At 40.7% G+C, this 26469-nt stretch overlaps 2 protein-coding genes across 5 annotated transcripts in view; both read left to right on the top strand.

The window, feature by feature from the left end:
* Nucleotides 1–23125, top strand: part of LOC134626886 (V-set domain-containing T-cell activation inhibitor 1-like) — a 37765-nt gene extending 14640 nt beyond the window's left edge. Inside the window, exons 2-7 of the mRNA XM_063472780.1 lie at nucleotides 2263–2610; nucleotides 6887–7162; nucleotides 8301–8324; nucleotides 21487–21597; nucleotides 21790–21860; nucleotides 22633–23125. Of these exons, the coding sequence (XP_063328850.1) occupies nucleotides 2263–2610; nucleotides 6887–7162; nucleotides 8301–8324; nucleotides 21487–21597; nucleotides 21790–21857 (827 nt within the window). The 3' untranslated portion in view covers nucleotides 21858–21860; nucleotides 22633–23125. The remainder of the gene's footprint in view (nucleotides 1–2262; nucleotides 2611–6886; nucleotides 7163–8300; nucleotides 8325–21486; nucleotides 21598–21789; nucleotides 21861–22632) is intronic.
* Nucleotides 23126–26166: 3041 nt separating this feature from the next.
* LOC134626885 (V-set and immunoglobulin domain-containing protein 1-like) overlaps nucleotides 26167–26469 on the top strand; it is a 92418-nt gene continuing 92115 nt past the window's right edge. For all 4 annotated transcript variants that reach the window (XM_063472776.1, XM_063472775.1, XM_063472779.1 and 1 more), the window contains exon 1: nucleotides 26167–26270. In XM_063472776.1, the coding sequence (XP_063328846.1) occupies nucleotides 26195–26270 (76 nt within the window). In that variant the 5' untranslated portion in view covers nucleotides 26167–26194. The remainder of the gene's footprint in view (nucleotides 26271–26469) is intronic.

Below are 26469 nucleotides of genomic sequence, written 5' to 3'. Positions count from 1 at the left end.
TTATCTTTCAGATCAGTGTCTAAAAAGCACCATTAAAAAAATGTGATCCTGCATTTACAAAAGTAACTCATTCACAGTGAAAACCAAAACGCACACAGCGTTTGATAAACAACATTAAAATAATGTATTGCACATCTATGTTTTAAAAATGGCATCAAAATTCAATGCGTATTTTCTCTAAAAATTTACGGTCGAATACACAAACTAACGTGCGGGTGTCAGGCTCAAGGATAGAGTTTGCTGGCTTTTATAAACCTTTATGCCTCTTCCCCCACCCCAAAGCACAGACCTCAAATTCACCTTAACTATCCCCCTCCCCAAAGTGCAGTTGTTAAAAACACACAAAATCTACCATTTCGGTTAGAGTGTGTAAAAACACTATTGCAAAAGTAACTCCTGTTTGTATATATTCACACTGAAAACTAAAACGCATCGGCTGATAAACACTAATTAAATAATGCGTTGCACATCTGTGTTTTAAAGAATGTCTGGGAAAGCCTTCGCGTATTTTTGTTTTAATTATTTTAAATTTTAACTGAAAATTAATGCGAACTAACGGCGCTGTTCTTAGGTGAAAGTTTTTTGGGGTGGGATGCAATTATTTAATGAAAGGGATAAAAGTTTGGTCTCTCTCCACCTCCTTATTCACCATTTTTTGAGATAAACGGCGTCTTAAAGTCTAAAACAGCCAGCAATGAGTTGTTAGAAACAATGCAACAAGGTTGGGGAGTCGCTTAACTAACCGTAGAAAATCTGCTTATAAAGCACACTGCTGTTTCAGTTCGATTATCTGACAACAAAAGTCTTTCTATAGAATAAAAAGACAAAGAAATTCCTGTTTGTATAAATTTACCATGAAAAACAAAATGCCTACAGAGGCTGATGAACCTTAATTAAAAAACACCCTGCTAGGAGGAAACAGAGCATGCGCAGTGGGACCGCACGGCCACAGGAAGTGCCCCATTTCGGAAGAGTGAAAGCGCGTACATGAGAGTGCATGCGCGCGTGCTCGTACGTGCACAAGATGCCAGTTTTTAAGCTCGGCAAAGGGGGTGTGGGGGGTAATCCCCCCAGGCAAAAACCCCCACCCCTCCCCTGACCTCTGACCCCTCACCCCCCACCCCACCCCACCCCTCACCCCCCCCCCCCCCCCCTCCCCCCAAAAGGTGCCATATATATTCTTCTATTATCATATTACCTTTGACAGTGTGTGTAGGAGAAAGAAATAGAGAGAGAATGTGACATTTAACTCCGGTACATTGTGTTGGTAAAGGTCCTAAATTATTGAACTTAAACCCATATTAATTGTTTTTTCGCTAATGTAGAGGCAGATCAGAAGTCCAACAACAACACAAATGCTGCAGTCACATGCTAAAAACTGCCAATATGAGTACAGAGTAAATCCCAGCAGGTTGTCTGAAGAGTGTTTCTTCATTAATCCACTCCAAAAACATATCAGGAAGATGGAGAGGTCACATTCATACTGAGCTATGTGCTCGTAGCCAAAAACAGTAAGAAAGAAAGTCAGAGCAGAGAAAAACAAGCAGTAGCTCACAGATGTGTCGGGGCTGCTGTCAGCTGACAAACTGTTATAGATCATTAGTACAGTTGTAAAGCTGAGGAATCAGAATTTTTTAGATTAGAAAATTAATCATGAATGATCTGATATTTTTGTTTACTGAAAAAATAAATACAGTCTGGTCACAGTATGATTGTTACTGAGGTGGAGCTGTGTGTTGGTAGGATGGAGGAGCATTACTGTAACAGCTCATGTGGATATTAGCAAAAATCAATATTCAGAGAGAGTCCTCTTTAATGGACCTCACCCTCTGACTTCTGTAAACAGAAATGTAATACATGAAGTAAAGGTGAGCTATTATACTCATTTCCAGCTCCATATTTTATTCTTGGACACTCCTGGAACAGTTTAGCATGATTCACACTTCACAATGATCCTTGTTTATCTCAGTCTGGGCCTTGGTGCAGCCTCTGAGCTCATCCTCTCTGAAACAAGCTCTTCATCTCCTTCAGCCTCCATTTAAACCAGTCATATAAACTGTGGGGCTACAGGTGGGACAGTCATGACAACAGGAAAATATGAAGAGGAAGTAAACTAAAAAAGTATGATTTTTGTAAAGGAAAAAAGAATGATCATGACTGATAAAAATCAAGAGTCAACTTTCTTCTGATTGGCTGCCCCTGCCTCATATCTGACTTTTCCTTCTATCCTCATCACTGTTTAATTCATGTTTTGTCTTTCAGGGACACCTGTGACCAGAGTGACGGTGAAAGAAGATGATGGTGTCATTTTACCCTGCTCCCTCAGCACCAATGAGAACATTGAGTCAATGCTGTTTGACTGGAAGAAGGAAGGAACAGTTCCACAAAAGAATGTGTTCCTGTATGATGATGGCAAATATTACAATAATGGCCTCTTAGGTCAAGATGAGGAGTTCAAAGATCGAGTCTCACATTTTCCAGAAGAGTTAAAGCATGGCAACGCGTCTATAAGAATAAAAAAAACTAGGTTGGAAGACAACGGGACTTATTTATGTAAATTTCCAAAACTGAAGCCAGAAATCAGAACATTCCACATTGAGCTTGTTGTTGGTGAGTGCTGTTATAAAACAGCTGATTATTTACAGATGAAACGGTCAGCATGCACATCTGGCAGGGCCTCACTCCTACAGCACACCTGCATTAATATTCAGTGAACAAAACTGAGACCTCCCCATGTGCATGCTGGTCCTGCGCCTGTCTACTTATCAGAAATCTGAGGTGTCCATGGAGTCTTTAGTAAACAAAATAAAATAAAAAATTGTTCACTTCTTCCAAAATATCAGACACACCACTGTTCAGAGTGTTTTTTAAGATAAGAGAGATACTTTATTAATCCCTCTGGTGGGTTTCTCTGGTTTCCAAATAGCACAGCACCAACAGAATTTACAGAATGTGAACAGAATACGATATATACACATATATAAATACAGAGACATATATAAATAAAGAGTATACAAAGGGATAAATAGAATAAATAGGACGTATAATAAGAATACGAATAAGAATACAAGGGAATTGCACATTTCAAGTATTGAAGTCTATTACACCGTTGGTTATTAACAAAAAGTACTGCACAGTGAAGAGGCACTACAGCTTAGTTGTTCCCCCCTCCTTTGTCCTCCTGTTTTCCCTCCCTTTCCCCTCCAGAGAGGAGTTAAACAGTCTGATGGCGTGTGGGACAAAGGAGTTTTTAGGTCTGTTGGTTCTTGACTTTGGGAGAAGCAACCTGTCACTGAACAGACTCCTCTGGTTGTTTATGGCCATGTGCAGAGGATGCCCAGCATTGTCCATAATGTCCAGCAGTTTCTTTAGTGTCCTTTTCTCTGCCGCTGTCACCAGAGTGTCCAGCTTCATGCCGACCACAGAGCCAGCCTTCCTGATCACTTTTTCCAGCCTGGATGAGTCCTTCTTTGCTGTGCTGCTCCCCCAGCACACCACAGCATAGAAAAGTACTCCAGCAACCACCGACTGGTAAAACATCCTCAGGAGCTTCCTGCAGATGTTAAAAGACCTCAGCCTCCTGAGGAAGTACAGTCGGCTTTGGGCTTTTTTATACAGGTGCTCTGTGTTGCATGACCAGTCCAGTTTGTTGTCCACCCACAGCCCGAGGTACTTGTACTTGTTGACCACCTCCACCTCCTCTCCCTCTATCTGAACCGGCAGTGAACCTGCTCTGGACCTCCCGAAGTCCACAACCAGTTCCTTGGTCTTTGAGGTGTTGAGTTGCAGGTGGTTTGTGTGACTCCATGTGACGAAGTTCCTCACCAGACTTCTGTACTCCTCTTCCTGATCATCCCAGATACACCCCATGATGGCTGTGTCGTCTGCAAACTTCTGAATATGGCATAATTCAGAGTTGTAGCAGAAGTCAGAGGTGTACAGGGTGAAGAGAAGAGGGGACAGCACAGTTCCCTGTGGTGCTCCTGTGCTGCAAACCAGTGTCAGACATGATGTCCTTCAGCCTGACGTACTGTGGTCTGTCAGTGAGGTAGTCGGAGATCCAAGCGACCAGGCAGGGGTCCACCTGCATCCTGTTTAGTTTTTCCTGAAGCAGACAGGGCCTGATGGTATTAAAGGCACTGGAAAAGTCAAGAAACAGGATCCTGACCATGCCTTTTCCCCTGTCCAGGTGTGAGTGGGCTCTATGTAGGAGGTACAGGATGGCATCCTCCACTCCGACATCCGCCTTGTATGCGAACTGTAGTGGGTCCTGGGCATCTTGTACCTGTGGTCGGAGGAGGTTGAGGAAGAGCCGCTCTAGAGTCTTCATAAGATGTGACATCAGTGCCACCGGTCAGAAGTCATTCAGCTCATTGGGCCGGTTCCTTTTGGGGACCGGGACGATGCAGGATGTCTTCCATAGGGCGGGCACTCTCCCCAGTCACAGACTGAGATTGAAGACTCGTTGTAGCGGCTCGCCAAGTTCAGCAGCACACGCCTTTAGCATCCTTGGACACAACTTGTCTGGGCCTGCTGCCTTTGACTGTGTGATAACACATTCGTGACAATAAACTAGCCTCTTGGTATCAGGACATTTATTTAATCAGTGACTGTGCCTTCTCTTTTAGTTTAGGATTATAAAAACTGTCTAATATAGCAAGTTAACATGTCTGGGTTTCTTTTCTCTAGTTTTATTTAACTGCCAAGTTGATGAGACAGTCACCTCTAACATGTGTGTGTTTTTTCCCTTTCAGAGGCCGTATTAACTTGTTAGAGCCTCTCACAGTCATGTGCACTTCTGCATGTCTGTAACTACCAGGCTAAACTTTGTAATAATTTCCAGACCATAAATATCTGATACCTGCCTGTTTGATCACTGTGAAGTAAAATCTGTGATATTTAATGTAGTCTGTTAGTTTTACCTTTAGTTCTAACACAGATGATTTGTTTGAGGATTATACAGGAAATGACTGAAGCCTTGATGTTCTCAAGCTTTTACTTCATATATTAAATACACTTAATCAGTCATTATGAGGGCTACAATGCTGAAATTTACAGGATAGCTTCTTCATTTTGTCTACAATAAATGTGCCAAGTTTCATTCTGATATTTAAAAGTGGCTCTAAAACACTGCAGAAATTAATTGAAAGGGCAAAGTAGAGGATCCCTGAAAACTTACTTCAGAAATTCCACAAAAATCTCTCCAAACTTAACAAATAATGAGAATTCATTCTGGTGTTTCACATTTCAAATATTCTTAAATGCTAAACTTAACTTCAAAGTGATTTCCTTAATAATTGAAATAAAAATCTGCTGATTTATTATAATTAATCGGGTCTTTTTCGACAGATAAAACACTTTTCTTTGATTTGTTTTTGTTCCATTGTTACAGAGAGGCTAACTTAATTAACTTCCATACATGGTCAGAGAGGTGATTTTACCGGCTTCAAAAGCAGAGTGGTTTCACTGCGGTGACTTTCTATTGGATGACAGTAGCTGTCAATCAAACACCCACGTAGATGGCGTAAAGATGCTCTGTTGTGATTGGCTGAAAGGATTAACAGCTTTTTGCGTGCATCCTTTTACGTCGGATAACGATGCGAATTGGTTAATTTTACCCGTGGGCGCTTTCAGATTCCAGCGATACCCAACATGATTGGTTAAGTTATTTATTAATACTTTTGTTATTGTTCTTTCAAAAGTTTAGGTGGCTCAGACAAAGTTTACTTGGAGAATACTTTCTTTTTTTCCCGTTAGTTTTTTTTCTGCCAGTCGAACTCAAGCGAGCTGAAATTAATCTGTGAAGTTTGTTTTCTTTAAAACGAGCCCCTGTTTGTCTTCAAAAGTCTGTTTTTGGGCCAATGAACGGCTTGTTAACGGAGATGCATCAGGCTTGGGGTAAGGTTAATACCTTTTTTCTGCCGTAAATTAACACGTTACTGCTTTTATGTCGTAAGTGCTTCACTGAGATGAACGAATCTGCTGAAAAATGAGCACCTGCGCTTTGAAATGACGTATAAAATGTTTGTATCGATGTTTCCGGTCAAAGTGAAAATACACAGTATGTTTATTTATTATTTTTTACATGTAAACTTGGGTCGCATATAACCTCTGCGTTTCAAAAGGTTAAAGGTCCGAATTAACGGTGAGTCCTGTTTGTGATTACGTCACTAATCCTTACGTCCTCGTGTGTGTATATGAACAGATAGGTAAATACTGAACAACACTTTTACCATCTTACGGTTAGAGCCATATAAAATATCTGCAGATTATCTTTATAAACAGTCCGAACAAAAAAAATTTTTTTGTATGCTTTGTATATTAAGGATTACTTAATTAGGATTCATTCATAATCAGTTCAGTAACTGTGAATCTGTTATAGATCAAGACATTATCTTAATTGCACATAGCTGTTCATCCAAATAGAAAACTATCGCATGACCTTCATATGCCCATATATCTCATCCCTCTCAGTGTCTTGGTTCAAGTTTACAGTAACCTCCAAAAGTCTGCATTAAAATTTATTTTTATATTCAAAATTGCAGTTTTTGATGCTGGTATTTTCTGTAACATCTACATTTGTTCACATATTTATTTATCCAAATTAAATTTGTAGTTATTTGATGTTAAAATTAAATTAATTTTAATTAAGGCATGGTGCTTTATCATGGTTTTATATAACGCTTAGACAAATTTCTAAATTGGAGTCACAAGTAATGTATAGAGTAAAAACTCTCAAATTGAATCTTTTCCTATCAAAACTGTGCTGTTAGGTACAGTTAAGGTGGAATAACTGTTATTTATGCTCAAATACATGTGCATTCAGAGTAGCTAAAATAATTGACTGTCATTGTCCTTAAATAATCTGTCAATCATGTGTTCACAGGTGCAGCACAACCTTCTGTCACAATTCTTAATCAAACAGATGATTGGGCACTGCTTCAGTGTGACGTTCAAAGTGGTTCCCCCAGACCTACGGTCGAGTGGTGGGACAGTAACAATCAGATCATTCCTTCTGAGGAGCTACAGGTCTCTAAAATAGGAGATCGCTTCTACATCACTGTCAACACTACTGTGAAAAAGGACGATAACTATTGCTGCGTTGCCACACAAAAGGACATCTGGCATCAGTCACAGAAGAAAATCTATATACATTTGAATAGTGAGTGGCATTTTAGTCATTAGATGATTCCAATAATTATTGCTTTTCAAAAATGTGAATACATGCTTAGACTGAATGCAAAGAATGATGTTTCCAATGAAACAAAATGTTAAATAATTAAATCATATAAACATGCAGTCAATTGTCTGCAAAATGTTTCTCAGGTGAAAAAAAGAAAAGGTCTTTGATAAACACTCCAGCAGATTTTGTTTGTATATAAGTCTTCTTACAGATTTTAACATCCATGTAGATGCTAAAAATGACAGCCTCAACATGGCATTTAATCTGTTATTAGACTCAATTGGCTTCTCTCAAAATGTAAAAGAACCCACCCACCACTTTAATCACACTCTAGATCTTGCACACACAATCCAAACATTAGAATAATTTTCTTAGCTCAAATAAATTTCTCATTTATCATATTAATCAGGCTTATACTTTTATATCTTTGATCAAGAATAAAAATGATTTACTATTAGTGAACGCATGTATAGATAAAGTCTGTTATAGTATTCAGATTTAATGAGGTAACCTGGGGGACCTCAATCTCTCCCAGCCCCCCCTCGCTTGACAACTGTTGCAGCTATAAGAGCAGGAGTGAGGCAGTATGAAGGGACATGACAGAGAGAAGTCTCTGAAAGACTGAAATGACACACACACACACACACACACACACACACACACACACACACACACACACACACACACACACACACACACAATAATCTCATGAAGTTCATACAGATATCCTGTGATGGATTTAGAAAAAGCTGGTGTGATTTTTGTGGCTGGCCTTCTCACATATGTATTTGCAGGAATTTAACATTAAAGAGAATAATATTTAAATAAATAATGCAAATGTGATTTACTAATATTTTCAGCATGCAGTTTGTTGTTAATTCCACTAAATTTACTGTCATGGTTGTCATAGTTTCTGGTTTTATTATATTTTTTTATGAGCCTCCAACATCATTTCCTTGTGTATTTATTGATAAATGTATATTTTGGTCATTATTTCACCATTTTACACAGTTTGTTTTATCCTCAGTTTTCTCTTCATTATATTTTCTGATATTTATGCATCTTTGTCAGCTACACTTTTTTAATAAGAACCTTTTGTACCTTTTTGTTTCCACAGAAAAGAGGGACTTGGCACCCCAAGGTAAAGTCCAGAATCCTAATGTTGATTTATACATTACATCATTTGTTTGCTGTCATTCACAAGTAGGCAGTCAGTAAGGTAAACAAACAAAATGTATTAACATTAGGAACCAGCACAGTGAGGAGATCAGTTAGGAAGAATGTGAAGTCCTGGAAAAAATCCGACTTTAAAGACAATCTGGTAATTGGTGAGGGGACAGAGACAACTGTATGTTTAAAAAGTCCAAAACATGTCATAAGGAAATAGGAGTAGTGGTAGGAGAACTTGATATGGACTTGGAAAAATCAGAATCAGAATACTTTATTGAGCCTAGGGGAAATTATGTTGGTTACAGTGCTCCAGTACAAACAGTAACATAAACAGACTATACAAGAAGTAAGAAATAGCACTATATATATGTATGTGTATATATATATATATATATATATATATATATATATATATATATATATATATATATATATATATATATGTGTGTCACTTACTAATAAATATCTGAAAAAGAAAGAAGAGCATGCGCAACAAAAGGTGTAGCTATAGTAGTTTATAGTGTGTTAGATGGAGGAGTTGTACAGGGAGATGGCCACAGGCAGGAATGATTTCCTGTGTCGTTCAGTGGTGCTTCTTGGTAATCTCAGTCTCTAACTGAACGTGCTCATGTCATGGAGTGGGTGGGAGGTGTTATCCATGATTGTCCTTATCTTGGACAACATTCACCTCTCCATCACCATCCAAAGAGAGTCCAGCTCCATCCCCACAACATTGTTGGCCTTGCAGATCAGTTTATTGAGTCTGTTAGCATCAGCAACTTTCAGTCTGCTCCCCCAGCATGCAACAGCATAGAGGACAGCACTGGCCACAACAGACTCGTGGAAAATCCTGAGCATTGTCCGACAGATGTTGAAGGACCTCAGATGCCTCAGAAAATAGAGTTGGCTTTGGCCTTTCCTGTAAAGTGCAGTAGTGTTTTTAACCCAGTCCAGTTTATTGTCAATGTATACTCCGAGGTATTTACAGTCAAAAAGAAGAGTGCACTGAGAATCCAATTAACCTAATAATAGTCTCCTTAACAACGTGATGCCAGATATCTGACATAAGTTATAACTAAACACTACTATGTAGTTATAACTACAATGTGTAAAAGATGGACTACAAAACATGCATCACACTGTGTTCCTACCCAATTATTTTATGCAGGTCTTGTAAATGAGAACTAAAACTATACAGTTAAATAATAAAAACATTTATCGTGCAATAACATTAATTGACAGCAATATAAAACATGGTCAATATCTCGTCACCTAATTACTTCAAGTTTTGATACTTTGCATAATACAATGCAACTAGGACCCATGGAAAATTTCTTTTTACACTTAAGTGCAGATAATAGTACTATAAGACAGTTTTACAATACACTACAAGATTACAACAAACATAATATTGGAAAACTGATTAGGAGTTGGGAGGGTGACCTCCAGTGTCAGTGTGATGATCATGCCTGGAGTGAGTGCATACAATCTGTGCATTCTTTATTTCTTAGTAACAAATTTAAAGAAATACAATATAAAATTTTACATAGACAGTACAGAACACCTATTTTTCTGAATAAAATTGATCCGAGCAGGTCTGCACAATGTATTAAATGTAAATCTGCGGCGGGGACCTACTTGCACTGTCTTTGGACTTGCTCAAAAATCTCAAAATTCTGGCTCTGTGTAACAAAAGAATTAAAAGGTATATTTAAAAGCAGAATACAAAAAGATCCAGCTCAGTATCTATTGGGGCTGCCAATTTCGAACAAATTTCCAGATAAAAACAAACATATACTACTATGTAAATTACTGTTTCTGGCAAGAAAATGTATTCTTTTTAATTGGATTAATGAAAAACCACCAACAATAACTCAGTGGTATAAAGGAATTTTTAGAGTATTACCAATGGAAAGACTGAGTGCAAAATTAAGTGGCAATGATGATATTTTTTTGGCTATATGGCGCCCGCTATTGGATTACTTACCTAATGATCTGAAGAAAACCATAGTGAGAGGGGCAGCCCCACTTCATTGGCGGGTTGAGTTTGTCAGGAGAAATGTGTAAATGACTGGTAGACCGAATTATATATACTGTATTAGTTTTCCGTTTACATGTCTCAGACTGCTTATTGTGGACTTTTTTTGTTTGTTTTTTTTTGTTCTGTTTTGTATAAAAGCAAAAGTAAATACAAAATATGATTATATATAAAAAAACAAAAACAAAAAAAAACATGGTCAATATGAGGATCAGAAATTAGCACCCAAATCTTTGGCCTATTACACACTAGTGTTAGCCATGTGATAATGAACATGGCTGTACAAAGTCTGATAACAAAGCAGAGCAGCATGTGCTTCCTGTAAATTGTCGAGAACATCTTCCCACAAAGAACGGTAACAACACAACAAGACATGACCAACTCCATGGCCATAAACATTTCTCTTATGGCTTATCCCAGCTGCATGCTGAGTGTAGAGAGAAGGCTGACCGGCTGTGTTTACAACCACATCAGACTGGTGGTCAAACGAGTCGCACATTTGATCATAAATGAATCTCACTGTCTGTTTCATTGAGACAGTCAGGACTTCATGTGCCCCTTGTTCACCTTGGGGAAAAAATGGACCACAACTCAGTTTTCTTCCTTGTTCTTCCTTATTTACATTATTATTTATTATTATTTACATGAATTATTTACACAATGGCAGACATCCAAGAACGGGTCTCCAATATGAAGAGTTGGACAGCACCAGGCCCTGACATGGTTCACGCCTACTTGCTGAAGAAACTGACGGGACTCCACGAGCGTCTGGCAGCACAAATGAACCAGCTGCTAGTTGACAAGAGACACCCAGAATGGCTAACCAAAGGCCGGAGAGTCCTGATCCTCAAGGACCCTCAACTACCGACCAATAACCTGCCTCAGTACCATAGGACCCTGTTCCCACTGTTGTTCAGCATAGGCCTGAACCCCCTCAGTGAGATCATTGAGAAGAATGGCTACGGATACCGACTACGGAATGGAACAGTTGTCAGCCACCTCCTGTACAGTGAACGAGTGAACGAGACATCCCACAGGCAAATGTTAACCACCACCAGCAGATAGCGGATGTGGCTGATATCCAGAAATCCTACCAGTGGCTGGACAAAGCTGGACTGAAAGACAGCACAGAGGCACTAATCATCTGTGCCGAGTATAACCTGGAAGTCCTGAAGTCAAAATGGGAGACGCCCTCAAGGGTGATGGAGAATGACCGAGCTAAGATCCTGTGGGACTTCCAGATACAGACGGACAAAATGGTGGTGGCTAACCAGCCGGACATAGTGGTGGTAGACAAACAGAAGAAGACGGCCGTAGTGATAGATGTAGTGGTTCCCAGTGACAGCAACATCAGGAAGAAGGAACACGAGAAGCTCGAGAAAGACTGAGGGCTCAGAGAAGAGCTCGAGAGGATGTGGAGGGTGAAGGTGACGGTGGTCCCAGTGGTAATCGGAGCACTAGGTGCAGTGACTCCCAAGCTAGGCGAGTGGCTCCAGCAGATCCTGGGAACAACATCGGAGATCTCTGTCCAGAAGAGCGCAGTCCTAGGAACAGCTAAGATACTGCGCAGGACCCTCAAGCTCCCAGGCCTCTGGTAGAGGACCCGAGCTTGAAGGATAAACCGCCCACAGGGGCGAGTGGGGAATAATGATATGTATATATATATATATATATATATATATATATATATATATATATATATATACACATATGAATAATAGAATACTGTTAGAAGCTCATTCTGCAAATGCATCATCACAATAATTTGTCTAGTTCACTAAATCTGTCCCAAAGCCTTTAATTTACTTATAGTTTCCTGCTATGATTTAATGTAACTCCTTGCCTCCTCACTGTTCAGGATTTATGTGACTGCAGTAGAATTTCCTCCATCCATAACTTATCCCAGCTGACTTAAGTCAAAATTAACTCATGATAATCCTAAAACTACAATACAGTAAGATTACTAATGCAAACTAATGGGTTCCGGGTTGCTGCTCGTGCGGTCGACCGGCCAGTCAGCTGAACAGTTTTGCGTTCTTTTTCTAACTTTAATGCTCTTTTCATTGTTGTATTTCGCCATCTACTCTGTATATTTGTTTTCTTTTCCTTATTTTTGTGATTTTTTGGACTCGTTTTCGACACTCGACATGACCCCAAGCTCACCTTCACCAGGGACTCTCTCATCCAGCTGCAGCCACAGCTGCAGCCTGGCCTCCAGCTTTTCCGCTCCGCTTCCACGGACTACTTTCCCGAGAAAATACTCCGTGGACACGGAAATCGGAAAAACTCACAATAACAAGGTAACCAGAAGGGGATTAAAGAAGAGTGGGGTGAGAGCCAGACTAAAGAGGGAGACGCACAAACAACGAGCGCTCCCGTCCATTATCCTTGCTAATGTGCTGTCGTCCGCTCCAAGCTGGACGAGCTGCAAGTCTGCGTCAACCACCTGCATGGGTACAGAACTGCCCCCGTTCTGGCATTCACGGAATCGTGGTTAAACAACAGCGACAACAACAGCGCGCTGCACATTGATGCTTTTCACCACTTCTTCGTCTGGATAGAGGCCGCGAATGCACCGGGAAGCAACATGGCGGCGGAGTGTGTCTGTATGTAAACAACAACTGGAGCTCTACAGTCACTGTGAGGGAGAAGCTGTGAACTACAGACATCGAGCTTCTGGTTTTCCCTGCGCCCCTACTACCTCCCCAGAGAATTCCCACAGCTTTTCATCATCTTGGTGTACATCCACCCCAGAGCTGATGCAGCTAAAGCCACAGAGTACATCACCAACACTCTGTACAAACTGGAACAATTATCACCGGACTCAGTGATCAAGAGGATTAAAAAGGTCACTAAAAACATCAAGCAGTGGACAGAGGAAAGTATCCTCACCCTACAAGGATGTTTCGAAGCCACTGACTGGGACAGCCTTCTTTCTCTTATCATCTTCTTTCTTTATCCCCTCAAAAACAGTCTCCATCCACCCCAACAGCAAACCCTGGATCACCAAGGAACTCAAGGAAATCCTTAGTAAAAAAAAAAGAAAAAAAAAGAGGATTTTCTTCACTGGCTCTCCACTAGACAAAAAGGAGGTCAACAGGGAGGTCAAGAGGGCCATAAAAATTGCTAAACTGGGGTATAAAAACATAGTTGAAAAAAAATTCACCACAGGGGACCTCCACTCAGCCTGGCAGGGCCTCAAAACCATGGAATCTGTGAATACTGCGGTCACCACCCCCAGAACCATCCAGGTGGAGGGCAGCAACCCCTCCCCCCTCCCTGACGACCTCAACGCTTTCTACACCAGGTTTGAGATGGACAACATGGCCCAGCTTGAGGAGTCCAGATCCTCACTCAAACCTGGCAGCTCTGCACTCACCTTCAGGACTGAGGACGTGGTGAGAGCCCTCAGGAGGACCAGGAAGAGGAGCTCACCCGGCCCTGACAACATCAGCAGTCGAGTTCTGAGGCACTGTGCAGGGCAACTAGGAAGTGTGATCCGGACTCTATTTCAACACTCAATTGACAGTCACACCGTCCCCCAGCTGTGGAAACACTCCACAGTCATCCCCATCCCCAAAAGAAACAACCCAAAGTCTCTGAATGATCTTCGTCCTGTGGCCCTCACCTCCCTGATGATGAAGGCCATGGAGAAGATCATAAAACAGCACATCGTAAGAGCAACTGACCCCCTGATGGACCCACTCCAGTTTGCTTACCATGCACGCAGAGGTGTCAATGATGCAAAAATCTTCATCTTGGACTCCATCCACAAACATCTGGAGCTCCCTGACTCCTCCGCCAGACTTCTGTTTGCTGATTTCTCATCAGTGTTCAACACTCTGTAGCCTCATATCCTGGCCACTAAACTTTCCTCCCGATTTCACCTGGATGATCAGCTAATCCTATGGATATTGGACTTTTTGACCAACAGGACTCAGAAAGTTCAGGTCAACAAGTCTCTTTCCGGTCTCTGTTCCACCTCCACTGGCTCCCCCCAAGGGCTGTGTGCTCTCCCCCCTGCTCTTCATCCTCTACACCGATGACTGCAGATCCACACAGCCCAACTGTCACCTGGTTAAATATGCTGACGACACAGTTCTCCTGTCACTGCTGTCAGGCCCCTCACAACACCACGAGCCCACTCTGCAGGAGTTTGTAGAGTGGTGTGACAGCTCCAAACTTGAACTGAACGTGAGCAAAACCAAAGAGATGGTGGTGACCTTCTCCAGTAGGGAGAGGCATCTGGCTGCTTCAGTCACCGCCACCATCCACGGGAAACCAGTGGAGGTAGTTGAGGAGTACAAATACCTGGGAACCATCTTTGACAACCTCCTGAAATTCTCTACCAACAGCTATATCTACTTAGGAAACTCAACTCCTTTGGAGTCAGCACACCCATCATGATGACTTTTTACTATGCCTTCCTGGAAAGCATCATGACCTTCTCCATCACCTGCTGGTTCCACTCCCTCAGCCTTCAGAACAGGAACAGACTGCAGCACACTGCATCAGTGTGCTCTAAAATCATTGGCCTGCCTGTCAGAACTCTGGCACAGGTTTTCAGCCAACAGGCCCTTAGACAGGCAGCCAAAATCATCAATGACCCCTCTCACATTCTTCACCCCGCATTTCAATGGCTCACCTCTGGGCGACGCCTCCGCTGCATTTCCTGCAGGACTGAGAGGAGGAGAGCCACCTTTGTCCCCAAAGCCACTCTGCTTTTTAACTCCAGCCGATAAGACCATTTCCCACACCAGAAACATAAACTACACACTTCTTATACTACCGACACTTTATTCCCTTTTAGTCACTTACAGTTATTTAATCACTTTAATTTTAAAACTGTGTAATTTTAAAACTGTATATTCTGTGTATTTATTATTTCACTGTTATTGCCTGTTCTTATTGTCCTTATCTTCAATGTTATGCTGCTCTGTTGTTTGTTAATTGCCCTTTGGGGATAAATAAAGTCTTCTGATTCTGATTCTGAACTGAATGTTTTTTTCTCCTTGACTAAAGAAGGGTCACTTTATTCAGTTAGGAACCTTCTAAATCAAAATGGACTATTCAGCGTAATGTAGCCTTCATGTACTGAAATGGTCGACTGGATAATTGAAGGTACTAAGGAGTTTGGGGCTGACAGTTATAAAAGATTAAAAAATAAAAATAAAAACAGAAAGTGATGCTGACAGGAGTGTAAAGTGAGCAGAAATCACAAAGTAAAAGAGGACATTTTTTGATGCATGCTCAATCATCTAGATAAGGAAATCCCAGGAATTTGATTCCGTTCATCTGGACGTAGAATTGTCATTGGGAAAAATGTTTCTTCACTCATCCAAGTGACTTCTTCAGCCTCAGCTGATTGCAGGTTTCCCCAACCTTATCACCAGTATATTTGCATAATGACTGAAACTAGCACCACTGACTAAGAGATTACAGGATGACCAGGAACAAATGTGTTTGCTCTTGGAACTTTATTGTGGAAATGACGGACCCGACACCAACAGCGTTTGCGGTTGCACACGTTTTTATTTGCAAAAGCTAAAATGATTTGGTGTTCTGTGATAGGGCATTATTGGGTGTATTGGCAATTAATGTCATGTACTGTAAGGTTTGGTGAGTAGTGTGCAAAACCTGTGCACAAAGATATTCATATAGGAATTTCCATTTGCATTTCTGGTTAGATTGGAAGAGAGTTAATGAATTGTAATTCATGACTTCAATGTTTATTATATTCTGCATTTTTTTTATTTGTACCCATACCTACCAGTTTTTGTACACCACCAGTAAGCCTGTATTTGCATTACTGTGTTCTTGTGCCAAAGAATGACAGTAAAGTAGGAATAACCTGATTTGCGCGTCCTGTGTGTTCTGATTGACACCCCAAGGTGAATACCGCTGCTTTTCAACCAGTGCCTATCCGGTCCTGGGTGAAACCCGAATTAACAACTTTAGCTGCCCTGCTTGTAGCACACACACCACACCTCAGGTCCCAGTGCATCTTTTATTCTGAAGCCATGACTAGATGATGGAGCTCAGGTGTGTGTCAGCCTCTCCTGGCACCGCACCCTGAACCCGCCGTTCCACCTGCAACTGAGACACAAACCACACCACGCCACATGTATCCTTAATATATTTCACGTACAAGGTTCAGTACTACAGGCAGAAACATGGGTGTGCCATGGGTTCCCCAGTTTCACCCATTGTGGGCAACTTATACATGGAAGAAGTGGAAAAGAGGGCTTTGCTATCCTACCCTGGAACACCACCAAGTCATTGGTTCAGGTACGTGGATGACACCTGGGTGAAAATTAAATCTCAGGACGTTCCCACAATTCATGGATCGCATTAACTTGGTAGACCTACACATCAAATTCACCAGGGAGGTGAAAAAGTGGCAGGTTAGCCTCTTAAACTGTGAGATTTCCATTAGTAATGGGGAACATATAAAGTTGATGTCTATCGTGAACCTATGCATAAGGATCGGTATTTAAGGTTTGACTCTCATCATCCACTGGAGCACAAACTGGGTGTCATCAGGACGCTACAACACAGAGCGAACACCATCCCCACAGACACAGCGGCCAGGGAGGCAGAAGAACAGCACATCAAGAAGGCCCTGAGTAAATGTGGTTATCCCAGCTGGACTTTTGTCAAAGCTGGAAAGACACCTAAAGAAAGCTCCAGCCGATCCAGGAGAGAAGGACAACAGCTGCCCAAGTGAAAACCTGTAGTGATCCCATATGTGTCAGGAGTATCGGAGCAGCTGAGACACATTTTTTCTAAACACCGGGTCTCTGTGGCTTTTAAACCCCAAAACACACTGCGCCAAAAATTGGTCCACCCCAAGGATCGGGTCCCCCGACACAAACAGAGTAACATAGTGTACGCTGTTAAGTGCAGGAGGATTGCCAGGATTTATACATCGGGGAAACCAAACAACCTCTGGCGAAGCGGCACAACACAGAAGAGCTACCTCGTCAGGCCAGGACTCTGCAGTCTATTTACACCTACAGGCCAGTGGACACTCTTTCAATGATGAGGATGTACACATCCTGGACAGGGAGGAACGCTGGTTTGAGCGCGGAGTCAAGGAGGCCATTTACGTGAAAAGGGAAAGACCATCTCTGAATCGAGGAGGGGGCCTAAGGGTCCATCTGTCACCATCTTACAATGCTGTGATTGCAGCCATTCCCCAACTCTCTGTGAATGGTACTCATGGCCATTGATCAGTGATCCAGACAATTTACATATTATTGATCACGAAACTCATCTCAAGGGTAATTGTTAGTCAGTTGTGCTAGTGTCAGTCACATTTCTGTAGAAGCAGCTGAAGAAATAGATGGATTTACTCTGACTGTATTTAAATATTTACAAAGCTGATCCTGAGCCACAAACGACATTTTCCAGCAGTATGACTGTATGACTGCCTCGGACCTGCAGATGTTCACATCTAAAATCAGTGAAATGTCCTTTTACAGACAATTCACAAACCAGAAAATGCTGATTTAGATTTTATTGTGTTCTTAGTTACCTTTACAACACCAGTTATTATAGTTCAGTGCTGTGTGACACATCAACATTTACTGACTTCAAACAGGTTTAGATTATCCTGAAAAATCCAAGTGTCAGAAAAAGCTGAACACAACAAATTTAATCAAATTCAAATGAATAAAAGGTCAAACTTTATGGTGCTGCAGTACCAGCGTCCTGCAAACATGTACTTTATAACATTGTTAAATAACAGGGCTGCAAAAATAATAAAATTTTAATTTCAGTTGAACATTTATTTATTTAATGCAGCTAACCTGTGAGCTCTCTGTAAGCAGTGCTCAACTCTGTTTTTTTTTTTTCTGTTGTAATGTTTATTTTATCTTCCCTGATTTCAAAGACATCAGAGATCAAACACTGTGATGGCATAGTGTGTTACTCAGTGTTACTGATGCAGTTAGAGGACGAGGGTGGAGGCAGTGTGCAGGGACATTAAATCCTAAAGGGAAAAAAATAACTATTGAGCCAAATATTGGACCAAAATCTCACTGAAGGTTTTAGCTGTAAAACAGCTGATCAGAAAAAAGAAAAACGTTTTTGCAATCTCAGTGGATAAGAGCAGTGGTGAAGTTACACACTCTAAGATGAGGGAGATAAAACTTTGTTTTCCGAATCGGAACACTTTAATAATCCCTAAGGAAATTATGTAATTTTACAATTTTTACTTCTTAACCTGTTATTTCATGATCTCTTGTTATTTAACAGGTCAGAGGGTGTCCTACAGAATTTGTTATCCTGAACACAATCTGAAGATTCTTGATTGCAAGATAATATAAACCTGTAATTATTCCTTTTGTGGGTTTCAGGGCGATTACATACAGTATAAAGTGGCTTGCCAAATTATTCGTCCCCCTTGAACTTTTCCACATTTTGTCACATTACAGCCACAAACATGAATCAATGTTATTGGAATTCCACGTGAAAGACCAATACAAAGTGGTGTACATGTGAGAAGTGGAACGAAAATCATACATGATTCCAAACATTTTTTACAAATAAATAACTGCAAAGTGGGGTGTGCGTAATTATTCAGCCCCCTGAGTCAATACTTTGTAGAACCACCTTTTGCTGCAATTACAGCTGCCAGTGTTTTAGGGTATGTCTCTACCAGCTTTGCACATCTACAGACTGAAATCCTTGCCCATTCTTCTTTGCAAAACAGCTCCAGCTCAGTCAGATTAGATCAGGGGTGGGCAATTCCAGGCACCGAGGGCCGGTGTCCCTGCAGGTTTTAGATGTGTCCTTGAACCAACACAGCTGATTTAAATGGCTAAATTAGCTCCTCAACATGTCCTGAAGTTCTCCAGAGGCCTGGTAATGAACTAATCATGTGATTCAGGTGTGTTGACCCAAGGTGAGATCTAAAACCTGCAGGACACCAGCCCTCGGGACCTGGAATTGCCCACCCCTGGATTAGATGGACAGCATTTGTGAACAGCAGTTTTCAGATCTTGCCACAGATTCTGGATTGGATTTAGATCTGGACTTTGACTGGGCCATTCTAACACATGGATATGTTTTGTTTTAAACCATTCCATTGTTGCCCTGAATTTATGTTTAGGGTGGTTGTCCTGCTGGAAGGTGAACCTCCGCCCCAGTCTCAAGTCTTTTGCAGACTCCAAGAGGTTTTCTTCCAAGATTGCCCTGTATTTGGCTCCATCCATCTTCCCATCAACTCTGACCAGCTTCCCTGTCCCTGCTGGAGAGAAGCACCCCCAGAGCATGATGCTGCCACCACCATATTTGACAGTGGGGATGGTGTGTTCAGAGTGATGTGCAGTGTTAGTTTTCCGCCACACATAGCGTTTTGCATTTTGGCCAAAAAGTTCCATTTTGGTCTCATCTGACCAGAGCACCTTCTTCCACATGTTTGCTGTGTCCCCCACATGGCTTGTGGCAAACTGCAAACGGGACTTCTTATGGTTTTCTGTTAACAATGGCTTTCTTCTTGCCACTCTTCCATAAAGGCCAACTTTGTGCAGTGCACGACTAATAGTTGTCCTATGGACAGATTCCCCCACCTGAGCTGTAGATCTCTGCAGCTCGTCCAGAGTCACCATGGGCCTCTTGGCTGTATTTCTGATCAGCGCTCTCCTTGTTCAGCCTGTGACTTTAGGTGGACGGCCTTGTCTTGGTAGGTTTACAGTTGTGCCATACTCCTTCCATTTCTGAACGATGGCTTGAACAGTGCTCCGTGGGATGTTCAAGGCTTGGGAAATCTTTTTGTAGCCTAAGCCTGCTTTAAATTTCTCAATAACTTTATCCCTGACCTGTCTGGTGTGTTCTTTGGACTTCATGGTGTTGTTGCTCCCAATAGTCTCTTAGACAACCTCTGAGGCCGTCACAGAGCAGCTGTATTTGTACTGACATTAGATTACACACAGGTGCACTCTATTTAGTCATTAGCACTCATCAGGCAATGTCTATGGGCAACTGACTGCACTCAGACCAAAGGGGGCTGAATAATTATGCACACCCCACTTTGCAGTTATTTATTTGTAAAAAATGTTTGGAATCATGTCTGATTTTCGTTCCACTTCTCACGTGTACACCACTTTGTATTGGTCTTTCACGTGGAATTCCAATAACATTGATTCATGTTTGTGGCTGTAATGTGACAAAATGTGGAAAAGTTCAAGGGGGTCGAATACTTTTGCAAGCCACTGTAAGTTTGTCAGAGGTTAAAGGTTTTAAAGAGAAAATGGAAATGAAAGCAGCAAAGAAACTGTCCAAGTTCTGATTTCTAATATGGAAATCAAATCTTCATCATCATCTTCATCTGAAACCAGAACACAGAAAACAAACTCTTTAAATTGTCCTTTAGTTTTGTTATCCTGCTGATGAAGATGATCACAGCTGTGTCTTTGTTAAAGAATAACTCTCAGCTTTTGGTAAATATGTCAAACATATATTCAGGAAGGGTCGCTTCACTGCACTCTCATATAGTTTAGTTTGAGAGTTAGTGCTCAGTGCCAGCGTGTTCATCAGAAGAGCCAACAGTTTTTCAAAATAAAGCTAATCGCAAAAGAAGATTTGTTTTCCTGGAGTTAGAAACTGGTGTAACAGCAGTGAAAAGTAAATGACTCACAGGAACAGTGAAGTGTTCGTGTCTAAAAACAGGTTTAATCCTAACAGCTTAAACTAAATCATTAATTTGGTGCTTCATTTTACACACAGCGTGTTTTCAGCCTTTATTTATTCTGGATTTTTCTACAGGATGATAAAAAGAGGTCATATTAAAGTCGGTCTATAAAAATGTGTTTTTAGAAGTAATGTTAAGGAAAGGAGGCTCAGCAGGAGGTAAGCAGGAGTCTCTGAGCAGCAGCCCAGAGATTCAAACATCCTTCATAGAGGAGGAAGCTCCAACATCATCATCCTCACAGCTCAGAGCAGAACCAGCCTGTTAGCTGTGGAGACGAGCAGGAGGAAACAGGAAGTTAGATCCATGCTGACATCACTGAGCTCACTGTTTAAACATGCTGTCTGTTCCTGACATGCAGTCACAGTCTGAGTTACACCAATGTTTTCTCTTCTGTTTCAGGGTTTCCTGTATGGGCTGCCATACTCATCGGTGTTATTTTTGGTTTTTTTGTTGGTATTGCTGTTGGTGTTGTTGTTGTGCTTAAGGTTAAAGGATACTGTTTGAAGAAAGGTGAGTTTTACTGATGTACTATATCAACATTCATTATTTGTTGGCAGGAACATCACACATTCTTTATAACTCCCTCATGTTAGATCTTAACCTTTGATTTTTGTTGAGACAATAAACACTTTGTTCGTATTTACTCAGTGTGTGACCAGTGTAGTTATGTGTTTCAGAATATTTTCATCTTTTTTTCTGCAGGTTCACAAAGAAGAGAAAATGGCCGCTCCACACCGCTGCAGACTGTTCCCACCTCTGAACAACCTTAAAAAGTGAGAAGTGATCATATTTGAAACCTGTTTTTGTTTTTTGTCTTTGATTCAGCTGAGAGTTTAATCACAACAGGACATGTTGGCTCTTTTTGTTGTGCGACTGTTCTCTGGTTTCTAATGAAAAAACATTTTGGGATAAATTACAATTTTAAAATCCCCGTGTAGTGATGAAGACACTGTAACTTACCTCATGTTAATATATGCAGTACATAGTCACATTTCCATCATTTAAACCTTAATTTGATCATTTACTGATAAGATAAGATAAACCTTTATTAGTCCCACACATGGGAAATTTTTGGTGACAACAGGAAGTACAAGACCAGTAAAAAGTATAAAGAGCTAACATCTCCAAAATGTCCTGAGTAGTTAGTCATTGTAAGAAGTGTTTGTAAATTAAAAATCAAGAATGTGGGATAGTGTTTGTCTGTGATTTGGAGGCCTGGAGTTGGACACCCCTGTAATTAGTGAAAGCTCTAAAACAGAACATGAAAGGCAAACTAAGAATTCACAGTATACTTGATAACAATTAAAAATATAAAGTCCCAAATCAAAAACACCAGATCCACGACAGGTTAGTATGCACTGAGCTACAACACTCCATGTTCACATCGTTATTAAAATTACACAGAGTAATTGTTCATCACAGACAGAATGATTTTTTTTTCACTTTTGATAGAATTTGTGTTATCAACAAAATTGTAAATATAGTAAATGAGTGAAATATAAAAACAACAGACTCTTACAGAAGTTTGTGTTGTTCATCTTTCAGAACCTTTTAGTGTGACTTTAGAGATGGTCAGGTGAAGCCTTGAGAAGCTTTTGAAGCTTCTTCCTGATTATCCCGACAAAAGATAACAATCTTCCCGAGTCTTCCCGAGTCTCTGTGGGTAAACATCTAAGTAATGTCTCCATGTGTTGGCGTGTACCCTGCCTCTCACCCTGTGACAGCTGGAAGGCTCCACAGGTCACACAGCTGGATCCTCTCCTCTCCTGTGGAAACCAGAACTCATCTGAAACAATCCTGCCCTCTTCAGCACATCTTAAGCACTTTTAATGATATTTGTTGTCGCTGCTATCCAGATGAAACTGTATATCTTTTTTATTATGTCTCATGTCTCCAACATGTTTCTAATTTACATAAGTCCCTGTTTGTGCCCCTGACAATTTATGTCTAAAGTAATGGAAACTTTTGGTCCCATTGCTACATTTGCTACATATACTAAATTTGCTCAATCAGGGCTCTCAAAGTAACTTTTTATATTTCAAAGTTTATTTCAAATACAATAATTCAAATACAAACTGGTTCACTCTTGTGTTTATCACTTATGTCTGGATTGCCATAATTCTTTGTTTACTTAATTAAATAACATTTTGTGTACTTTTATTTTACTTTCATTGTATGGCTTCTCATTGATTTCAGAAACTATAAACCTACGACAGCTGGACAGTCTGTTCCACACAACAGGTGATAATAAGTGTAAAATGATTGGATTAAATTTCCCAAAAGGCACCAACAGTACAAACAGTAAAGTGACTCCAGTTAGTGGAGGTGAGGCATAGCAGACAGCTTCAGCCAACTGTGCTGGGACACCTGTCAATCTCATCCTTCCACTTCACTTCCTTCTTAATTGTAAACAATAAAAATTGTTTAAAAACAAAAACACCCAGCATACAGTTGGTATGAAGTGAGAAGCTGACCACAGGGAACAAAAACATTTATTATATCAGACTGTAAACCTGCTGATTTCTGCTGTGAATGCTTTAGGATGGAAGTCTGAGGTGGAATTGTTTGTTCCGCCTTCTTCTCCATTTCTTCACCTGTCTCTAAAGTCTAGTTAGGATCTCAGATTTGAGAAAGAATTGCACTTCATCTTTCTGATAAATAGTCCTGTGGCAGAATTATTAGTCTGAACTTTCTCATAATCTGGGAGCTGTCTGAAACAAAGCATAAGTTCAGTAGAGAACATCTGTCATCACTCTGCCAGCTTTCCCAAGTGCTCAGTTCGGGTTTATTCTTTATGACATAAAGAATTTAGTTTCCCACGCAGTCTTCCCACTCTGTCTTTGCTCAATCGGCCTCTCAGGCTCTCATTTGTTCAGCACACCTCCTCCCCTTCTCCAATTCACCGTGATCACTGTGTCTCCATCTTAAGAGTATAGGTCAGGTCTTCTTTTTAATTACTAAACTGTCGATGTTTCAACAGCTCTGTCTCCTTTAGTTTTTAGTCTGAAAGGAGATTAAGCTGCTTCTCTTTCCTTCATACCTGATGAAATAGGACTGGGCACTGCTGCAGTGTGTGACTGCACTGTCAGCCAAACACTGGTATTACTGATTTGTATATATGAATAAATAAAAATGGTGTAAAAAAAAAAAAAAAAAGAGGTGTATAAAAATTAAAAAAGGTGACTGAAGAAGAAACACCCAGTGCATCATGGGAATCCCCGGCAGCCTACGTCTATTGCAGCATAACTAAGGTAGGATTCAGGGTCACCTGGTCCAGCCCTAACTATATGCTTTAGCAGAAAGGAAAGTTTGAAGCCTAATCTTGAAAGTAGAGATAGTGTCTGTCTCCTGAATCCAAACTGGAAGCTGGTTCCACAGAAGAGGGGCCTGAAAACTGAAGGCTCTGCCTCCCATTCTACTTTTAAATATTCTAGGGACAACAAGTGTGTGCTGTATTCTTGGTTGTATGTTTCCAAATATTCATTAGTTAAACTAATTCATTCTGTAGAGGTCCGAAAGTCAATTATGGTCATGCTGTCTATCGATTTGCCTTTCCCACTACCATAGTTAAAGTAGACCCCATTTACTATGCTGCCCTAAGGTATTACCAGGCTCACACTTCAAGACTCATCATTGCACTTTGTATACCCTTGCTGGATTTACTTCACTCAATAATCGAAGGATGAAGCATTGGTATACTTTTATATACAAAGCCATTGTAAGAATATTGCCATTATACAAGTTCATTGCCTACAACCTTTTGTTTTTCATTTTAATCAGGCCATCAGTTTTAACCATGCATTAATGGTGCATTAATAACAGGACAGGAAAAAAGAGAATCATCCGATGAATACAGATGAATATAAAGATGGAATAACTAGTTTGTTCCACATTTTTGTTCATGTTGTTCACATGAAAAGTGAAAATGATTAGTGGTGCAAAAAGAAAAAAAACCTACTAAATCTTACTTCTTCCTGTCAGTTTTATCACTTCTCATGAATGCCTACAGTTTTCTTGATAACAGAGAGGTTGCATCATGAAGATATTATTATTTCAAAGGCTGTCAGTTCTTGGAAGTCTGGCCAGCTTGTTGTGGAATCAAATTTCCTGACAGGAAATCTGTTGTTTAAAGTGAAAGTGAGAGTGGAGCTGAGATATTTTTTCTTTTGTTTAATGACTTCATAGCCTGGGTTGTAAAATCATTCCTCTGTTTGACTTTGAGATAAAATTCTGAGATTAGTAGTAATTTTGTTTTAATTTTAGAATGATTAGTCTCACCTTTCATACATTCAGTTTATATTTGAAAGAAATTTGAATGTCTCTCTCTTCTAGAAGGTGGGTGGATCTGTTGGCATCAGAATGTAAAACGTGTTATTTCCCACCATTCAGATACATGAGAACCTCACCGAGTGTACTATAAACCGTGGTTCATGGCTGGGTAATTGTGCATTCCTGAATGCAGACAGAAATATATACCCATTGCATCTGGTCGCGTTTAATAGAAGCAATTTTCATAAAGCGCGCTGAATTAAATGTGTTTCTTATGTTCATTTCAAATTTTGTTTTAAATGAGAGAGAGAGGAGGATGGATGGTGTGAGAGTTCTAATGGAGTTATAGGATACCATGAGCTTATTAAGATACGACGAGCCCTGATTATTCAAGACCTTGTAAATGAGGAGCAGGATTTTAAATCCGTAGCTAGCAGGACCAGCCACAAATTGCCACTAGAGGAAATGCAGTTTTGCCAACTTTAATTTTCTTTTCCTCATTACTGCAGGTCAGATGAGGCTGTCTCTAAAATCTCTATGACTTTAAAGTCTGGGGGTAAGAGGGGTCCCTTCCATTTATCTCAGCTTTTGCCAAACATTTTTACAATAATCTGTCATCTCTGCTCATTAATCTCTCTCCAGTCCGCGTTTCTGTGTACCTGTTATTAAACAAGTTCAGTCTAATGTTGCACCGGAAGTGTAATTATGCTTTACTACTTTAAGAGAATAGAAACTCAAAGTGTTTTGGAGCGCGTCAGTGCGCTGAGAGGAGTGGCTCCGAGCTCCTGTTTTTATAAGAGATCCTGTAACGTCTGAACGTTTGAGGGTTTCTGCAGACATGGAGCTTCTACCACTGCTGATTCTGAGCTTCTGTTTCCTGAATTTGTCCGGAATGACGTTTGCTGCTGAATCCGGTAAGAAACTCACTGATTTAGACTGATCATGTGTGCCGGCGCAGTCACGTTTCAGAGCAGCGGATGGAGCTTTAACGCTGCTCAGGGTGCATGACTGCGGCATCTACACCTGTGACATCAGCTTTTAACGCAGCCGCGTTTTAGAGTAAAATAATAAGACGGCAGATTAATGTGCAGCATCTTCAACAATGAAACGAAA

This window comes from Pelmatolapia mariae, linkage group LG5 (assembly GCF_036321145.2).
Source record: "Pelmatolapia mariae isolate MD_Pm_ZW linkage group LG5, Pm_UMD_F_2, whole genome shotgun sequence".
Taxonomy (NCBI): Eukaryota; Metazoa; Chordata; class Actinopteri; order Cichliformes; family Cichlidae; genus Pelmatolapia; species Pelmatolapia mariae.
The sequence above is the reverse complement of the archived record's forward strand: the minus strand, read 5'-3'. Positions and strand labels throughout refer to the sequence as shown.